Source organism: Glandiceps talaboti, chromosome 17 (assembly GCF_964340395.1).
Source record: "Glandiceps talaboti chromosome 17, keGlaTala1.1, whole genome shotgun sequence".
Classification (NCBI taxonomy): Eukaryota; Metazoa; Hemichordata; class Enteropneusta; family Spengelidae; genus Glandiceps; species Glandiceps talaboti.
This window is the reverse complement of record NC_135565.1, coordinates 5847824-5856351: the sequence shown is the minus strand read 5'-3', so window position 1 is coordinate 5856351 and position 8528 is coordinate 5847824. Positions and strand designations below refer to the sequence as shown.

Below are 8528 nucleotides of genomic sequence, written 5' to 3'. Positions count from 1 at the left end.
TTCTATTTCATATATGTAAATTGTTTGACCATATGTAATGGTGTATATCAATTTTCCAATCATTTTTGTTTTGTTTCTCTACATGCTTATTTTACCGATATGTGAACTCAAGTAATTTGACCACTTTACTTTGGTCACAATTTTGCTTAAATAAAGCGTGTATTATATAATGTAATTTTGTTGATGGAGGCCCTGATTTTAGACACTGAATCATGTGTTATATAGCAACAGCCAATCATATCTCGCGTTAACAAAGCAAGAATGATAAGTATGTTTCGACTGACCAAGGCAGCATACACCCTCTGAAAAATTACATAACCAGTCATTGCCCAAATTCTACAGTCCCATTGACGCTATTTCTTGAGGATGGATGATTGTGTATTTGATGTAACATACCAATTTAGTTGAATATGCAGTTGTATTTATTTGTTGTAAATGTAAATATATAACATGTATAAGGGTGGGCCAAATTTTTAATTTGTCTATAAAATACAGAAAACAAAGATCCACGATTAGTAAGTTGCGAGATAAATAGGATTTGGGCGTGTAGGGAGGGGTTTGAACCATTTCACCTGTAATGACAGCTTTTAGGAATATGCCGTGTTTGGCAGCTGTTACGGAGCTAGCCTTAGAGCCTATAGTTTTCATATGGCCAGCCAACACAGAGGGGATGTACAGTCGACAATACGAGTAGGCATATGCATTCTCCGAGCCTATACGTGAATCACCACATCAACTATATTACGGCTAGCTACTACTGACACTTCTCAACCTGCATAAGTAGTAAGAAAAGTCATGAGAACGAAAGGTGGGTCAGATTGCGCTATCATAATCTTCAATTTATTTATTTATTTATTTAATTATTTAAAACAAACTTTTGAAATCATTATTTTCTGCAGTGGTGGAGTGTGGCAACTGCCATAAAACGGTAGTACGTGAAGGTACTACCGCGCGAAAAGAGTCATATTTATTGCCTACAGATTAAGGAAATGATAAACTCTTCATGTTGAAGCTTAAAAACAGTTCTTCTTGAGTTGATACAAGTCAAATCGGAGTTCTCCTCCGCGATTGTAATTTTCATCATATATCTGCCGTTCTTTAAAGGGAGTTGAAAAACCATAGCTTATTGCTACAGTACTCAATGAAACAAAGACCATGTCGGAATATAGACGTCAGGCTTTTTTTTCAAAAGAATGTATTTCCATTTTTCGTGTAATTTTGTACGACACACGTCAATACTTTGGTGTGGAGGTATGTGCGGAGCTTTCCCCGTACCTATAAAGGTGCCTCCTCTTCCTTGTAAGCACTTTATCCAAAACCTTTGCCTTGCAATATTAAATATGGGCAATAAATAACACAGTTAACATGAAATATTCAATTTCAATATAAATATTTAGAGACGAAGCTATTTTTAAAAAAGTATAACTATTTCATACCGAGCATTGTAACGAAAGACCTGGCGAATAGCAAAGGCACAGCGAATTTCTCAATACCGTGCAGCTTTTCTGTTTGATACAATATGCTACACTTTAAGATAGCAAGACTGAACGAGTACAGTTTCTTGCTAAATTTTGTCTAAGTGAAATGAACTGCACATGCCACCATACAGACATCAAATGAACACCGTAAAGGCCATTTTACACGCTCTTCAGTGGGTGTTTGATACTATGGAAAACATTATTGCCCGATGTCTGCATGGAGTTGCAATAAATTTAAATGGTTTATTTCATTTAGACTAAGTGCAGCTTGTTGGTTTTGCGTGGTTGTAACAAACAGAAAAAGCTGCACGGTATTGTGAAATTCACTGTACATTGTATTAAGCAAAATTTAGGTTTTGGCACGTTTCAGATGCTCGTCTTAAACACACACACACACACACACACACACATATATATATATATATATATATATATATATATATATATATATATATATATATATATTATTATTATTTATTTATTTATTTATTTATTTATTTAAACATGTAATTACAATTATGGGAAACATATATTAGCCTGTCTGCGTCGTTTTATCTGGGATTACCCCATGCCCTTGTTCTATCTACCAGTTGTTCTAAGAGCCACTCATGACTTGATAAGTTATTAGTCACACACCTCAATGCTGCTATCAGAGTACATGTATGCATACATTTACATATCATTAGAATTACTTGTAAATTATCACACCTATATATATGTTCCATGCATGTCAATTCGTTGTGTGTACATTTACATGATAACTTCATTTGAATAATTAAACATGCTGACGTAGAATAATTACTCCTCATTGCGACCAATCAGTGCATGACGTATCATCCAGTTGATATAGGGTACCGTACCAATCTGGTAGACAGAATGATAACTAGCATAGTCATAGATCCAGCGATGTAGACCATGATAATTATATGAGTAATCTTATGACGTAATTAATTGGTTACTTGTATATAACAGAACATCAAAAGCTCATTTACCATGGCTCTTAGCATGCACTGACCACTGTGACAGTTATCACATGATATGTCGACGTGGCTTTGATTCTTCGTAATATTCAGTGTATGTCTGCACATATGTTCATTTTGTTTGCTTTTAAAGGTCCATCGGTTACCGAATGTGCCGCTATAGATGAAATAGGGAACTATGAAAGAGAATCGACAGTTCATTTTTTAAAACTTTCTGAAAGGTGCATTTTTGACAAATTGTGTTTTGATAGCTCGGTACAGCTGCATGTGGTATCTCTTATTTGTGATGGATTGTTTGTGGTTTGCATGACAGGTTTTGAAAGTGTTATTGTATATATTGTTTGCTGCTATCGTCTGTCTTGACATTAGCATTTCATCCGAGGGGGCACATGTCCTTGTTCCGACAGTTACAACCTTGCTTCGGGGGATCCATGATCTTTTTATTGTGTGCTGTTACAATGGATGACAAGTTCCCCATGCAACTATAGCTCACTTTGACGTTACCTCTGTTGAATAGTATGTGCAGCTTAGAGCCCTTTGGGAAATGCCTGTTAAACAGGCGAAGGAAACCCATTCTTCCTCCTAATTGACAGGCATTTCTATAGAAGTGTGGCATATGCAACAAATGATACTGAGCTATCAAAATATGTCTGGAACTTAAAGGTAAAAGGCCAACAGTTAAACATTAAATGGTCAGTCTTCACATATACGGCATCCTATTCAAATTTATCGAAGCGGTGTGACCTCTGCCTGGCAGAAAAGCTATGCATCATATATGTTGACAAATTAAATTTATTAAATAAAAGTTCAAAAATTAATATCAAAGCAAAATAGATATGTATTGACCATCTTAAACGGTGGAACCCACATCACGTGAAAAGGGATTTTGGAAATTTGAATGAATTTGCAACTTCACTGAACTATACCGTTAATCGTCTGACCATCGCAACAGCGTGAAACACTGTGTAACGGCTCCTGTATATATATATATTAGCTAGAAGCTGGCAAAAATCAACCGGCTACTCAGCACTTTTCTGTCGGCTACTTTTTCAGAAATCTATGTTTAAAGATTTTTTGTGTGAACTACTGTACATTTTCATTTATTATTTGGCAGATTCACAGGTCTCCCATGTAGGTAATGACACCTACTATTCTAATATTACAAGCTACTTTTAAATTTATATACATCCCTGATTATACTAGGTAAATTTGTATGTGCATGTACACGTGTACATAGCACATAGGAAACGTGATGAATATATATTTGTGGTACTAAATCCATTACACCATCAACCGGAATGTGTTAACCATTCACACATTACGCCATAAAGGAATAATGTGTATCAAAGATTTAGTATATGACCTAGCTTGTGGTATGATATTGAATACGCACTACCATATATAGGTATAGAGACACTACCATATATAGGTATAGAGACACTACCATATATAGGTATAGAGACACTACCATATTGTATGGAGACATGTGAAAACTAACCAGGAGCGCGCAATGAATTCAAATCCAAGCTTATACTCAAGATTTATAACCAGTCACTACATTTAATTTACCATAATCAATAAAATCGACCACTAATCAACATGTACAACATGCCTTCTTATAAGAAAATATCATGTAGTTTAATAATTGTTAGAAGCGAAGATGTGTTTGGTTGCTTCATGAAACAAAGTGTATGTGTGTGTGTGTGTGTGTGTGTGTGTGCGCGCGCGCGACTCAGTGAACCCGATCCCAGCAACAACCTGTGCACATGCTGAGATAATAAGATTTATTTTCTTCCAGTGCACTATTTCCATATGTTCCAGTATTTACATACAACTCAAATGACTAAACACAACACTGTATATTGTTTTGAGAATAAAACAACATTAATACAGTGAAAAACTAACAATACAAAATAAATAAGAACTGTATAAACTAGCAATCCAAAATAAATACCACAATCGTCATCCATATGGCACAATTTATTAGTAGTGCGGCAGCAGGTCCAGCATTTCTGACGTCAAGCGCAACCGGAAAATAACCAGCATAATATATATATATATATATATATATATATATATATATATATATATATATATATATATATATCAAATTCTTCGTTAGAGTTTCAGCAATATGGAAATCCATGATGACAGGGCCAAAGATTATTACAAATTAAGTTAGAACATAATATGTAACATGGTGTAGAAAACTAAGATCAAAATTTGTTGGGATAAAATAAAGATTCCATGTGTTGTGTTTGTGGATCACATTAAAGTTTTAATGTGTTTAGGTTGAACATGTGTATGTGTATGTGTGTGATATGTATTAGCCGACACACAGGAACCATTTTTTTCCACGGAAATGTGCTTGTTGCCATGGTAACGATCATGTTTTGATCCGATAGCACAATTTGTCTCCCTGTTGTTCAGTAATGGAATCCTGGAGAGTAATTTAATGTTTTGCAGTTCAGTTTTATCGTGACAATAATGTAAAGTTTCTATATATCAAATTCATCGTTAGAGTCAAACAAATAAGGGAATGTATGAAGACAGACCCGGTGACTAATATAAAGTTACAACACTTTTTTTGTAACATACTGCAGGATGACTGAGACCAACATTTGTCCGGATGACATACGGGTAGTATGCGTTTGATTCGTATATCATATTAACGATTCAATGTGTTTAGGTTGAACATATATATATTTTGTGTGTAACAGGTACCACCCAACATGTTGGTTCTGTCATCATGGATTTCCATAATGCTGAGACTCTAACGAAGAGTTTGATATATATTATACTCGGGTTATTTCCCGGTTGAGCTATCTCAAAAACTAGGCTACTTTTCAGGCCTCTGCTGCTACACTAATATGCCATCCATTGGGTTTCAATCTGAAGATCTCTTTACCCAACTTCTAGCTCAATGAGGAGCCGAGATGAAATTTCAACTTCAAATGAAGCCACCCACACAATCATTAACATCATGTCTTTGTTAATCAATCACAGAATTCTGCCCAATAATAAGTAAGTGTTTATTGGGATCATTTACATAATGTCCAAATGTGGTATATTTGTCAGATCAGGACACTACTTATACATTGTTTACATCATTCTAACAGTTGGGGTTTACTAATTTGCATGAACAACGTTTTGGTTCGTGATTTCTAATTGAACTAGAAGGGGTGAAGAGAGATCTTGATAGCATGGATAGCATCTAGTGTAATTTGCGATAAACCATCATCTTGTAATATAATGTCTATTCTATTTCAGTTGTAAGCTATGGGAGGTCGTTCTGCATGTACACCCCAAAGACATTGAGGGCTGGGCTAACATTAATGTTATTGGTAACATGCCTGTCTTATTTGACAAGCCGTCACGACTCTTACACCAGTCCTACTGGAACAAACATGACATTGTGAGTATGTCCATGGATTAACACGTGTGTTGATCGCTTCATGTACATGTATCTGTCTTTCATTAACGTAAAGTCTTTGTCTAATTAACCATAGGCCCTGCGGGAGACTAGCTTTTAGCTAACCAGGTTATCTATATGATTTGTAACCCTCTTTAAATAAAGTTCAAAGAAATATCATACTACTGTTGAAACCGAAGATAAGACAAACTAAAACTGTTCTTGTTGTTCGATGTGGTGGATAAGACAATTGGGTGATAGCAGGCGGTATCTTTGTTATACAGACATATAATCATCAAGTCAGCAGAAACATCACGACCCCACTGAGAGTGTGATTAAAACTGTACTATCTATTCAATAGTTTATATCATGTGGCACAATAGTTTTAGTTTGTACCTATAATATTCTAAAAACTTGCTGTAAACAAATATGTTATTTCAGGTCCAACTTTCATTGACTATATGAATTTCAAAAATGGCACTTGTAAATGAAGTGGTATGAGGACTCCATTGAACTATGTTTCCTCCCCGAAAAGTTAAATTCACTTCTCTGTATATGTTGGTTATCTCTCATTTTTTGTTCATGTCTGTGGTTGTCTGTGGTTACACGTAAGAACAATAGGCAGTATAACTGTAGCGGTTCGATATAATACCAGCTTGATTCGGTCGCCGAGTGATTGACAGTTCTCTTTATTTATCGATACCTTGCACTGTTAGCTTTGCATATACTGGTTAATTATGGGAAGGACAATGTTAAAGGTTGTGATAAGGGTATTTAGATCACTTTTAAATGTGTTTTTTGTCTGTGTCCCTGTGTGCCTGCCTGCCTGTCTGTCTGTCTGTCTGTCTGTCTGTCTGTCTGTCTGTCTGTCTGTCTGTCTGTCTGTCTGTCTGTCTCTGTCTGTCTGTCTGTCTGTTTCTTTGGTTTGTTTGTCTGTTTGTTTGTTTGTTTGTTTGTTTGTTTGTTTGTTTGTTTGTGTGTATGTATGTATGTATGTATGTATGTATGTATGTATGTATGTATGTATGTATGTATGTATGTATGTATGTATGTGGGGTGGGGGTTGAATGAATATGGGCTGGTTTGATGATTAATAGTTGGTTGATGATTTTCCCCTTTTCAAGTATATAGTGTTAATATAATTATGCTTGTAAATGTCAAATTCTATTTTCCAGATACTCTCGTAAAGATCCGTGTAAGCCAAAGAATAATTTCGTCTTTATCAAAACCGACAAAACTGGGGGAAGTACAATAGCAAACATTTTCTTTAGATACGGCTTACAGAAAAACCTAGTTGCAGCGTTAGACCCAAACCGTAGCTTCGCTATTGATTATAACTCAACATTACAGAAATTTAATATTCTGCAGTATAACTGTACTGATTTTCCCGGCTACAATCTTATGGCAAACCATGTTGTATATCATCGTTCAGCAATGGATAACGTTGTGAAAAACGCAAAGTACATAACTATTTTTAGATCAGCTGAGTCTCACGTGAAATCACGATACTACTACTACGGACGTTTCAAGGGTTTACAATTTTCGAATTCCTCCAATCCACTCTTTGAATACCTCAAGGCGATCGAGGCTCGCTATGCCAGGAAAACCGATGTGGTTTACCCAATGTCCTTGAATACACAAATACGACGATTTGGGATACAAGAACAAGATCCTGACAGTGTTATTGATGAAAGAATTAAGCAACTGGACAGTGAACTTGACTTAGTCATGTTAACGGAATATTTTGATGAATCACTTGTTTTGCTGAAAAAGATGATGTGCTGGGACTTTGAAGATGTTGTTTATCATTCATTTAAAGTCCATACAAAAGAACAACCACCAATTACACCAGAAATGAGGAATATCATGCAAACATTGGTCCGTCCAGACATCAAGTTGTATGAACACTTCAATAATACGTTTTGGGATAACGTCAGAAATTATGATGGTGACTTCACAGCCGATCTGATACAATTTCGTTCAATTCAACGAAAAATAAGTCTGGAATGTGAAGAAGAATTGGATTCCGATTACTGTAAACTACTATATACAGATGATGTGCCTATGGTCAACGCAATGTTTGAAAAACAATTAAAGTGGATTTGTTGAGGTATTCGTTGGTAAAGGTTCATTTCATGTACTGATATAATGACACCACTCATCATCATTGACATTGTGGTCAAAAATATGTTATAAATAAATGCAACTGGATTGTATTAAAAAAACGTAGGTAAAAATAGTCCTTTAAAGTGATCATATGGATGGCGATTGGCTATTTATTTTAGATTTTTAATATAAAATTTTCATCATATGGCTTCCTACTTGAAAAATCAACCAAAACAACATATGCAAAGTCCTTGTTTGTAACTCAATAAATTGCAAAAGATGACTAAATGTGTTAAATGTTTGTTATTGTACGTATAATAACAAACATTTCCCACCCTCTTCTTTAGCTTTTTGCACTGTATTGAGTTGCAACTCAGACCACTAAAAATATGTTAGTGGTCTGAGGTTGCAAGCACAGAGACTTGATCAATGTTTTTCTCATTGATTTTTTCAAGTAGGAAGCCATGTACTGTACACCTAACGTTTCGAGCAATAACTTTATTAAAACAGAGGTTAAGGTAGAGAGTGAAAGATTCAGATTATTTTAACGTA

General features: G+C 35.2%; 1 protein-coding gene across 1 annotated transcript; it reads left to right on the top strand.

Moving 5' to 3' along the window:
* The first annotated feature begins 595 nt into the window (after positions 1–595).
* LOC144448641 (galactosylceramide sulfotransferase-like) lies at positions 596–7979 on the top strand. The gene is made up of 2 exons (XM_078138919.1): positions 596–690; positions 7046–7979. Exons 1-2 carry the CDS (start codon positions 596–598, stop codon positions 7977–7979), a joined length of 1029 nt encoding a protein of 342 aa, XP_077995045.1.
* Positions 7980–8528: the final 549 nt, after the last annotated feature.

What these genes read in the sequence shown, in the direction of transcription:
- LOC144448641 (XM_078138919.1), top strand. Translation starts at nt 596, where the DNA reads ATGCCGTGTTTGGCAGCTGTTACGGAGCTAGCCTTAGAGCCTATAGTT. An exon ending in ATGTACAGTCGACAATACGA is followed by an intron (nt 691 to 7,045) that starts GTAGGCATATGC and finishes TCTATTTTCCAG; the next exon opens with ATACTCTCGTAAAGATCCGT.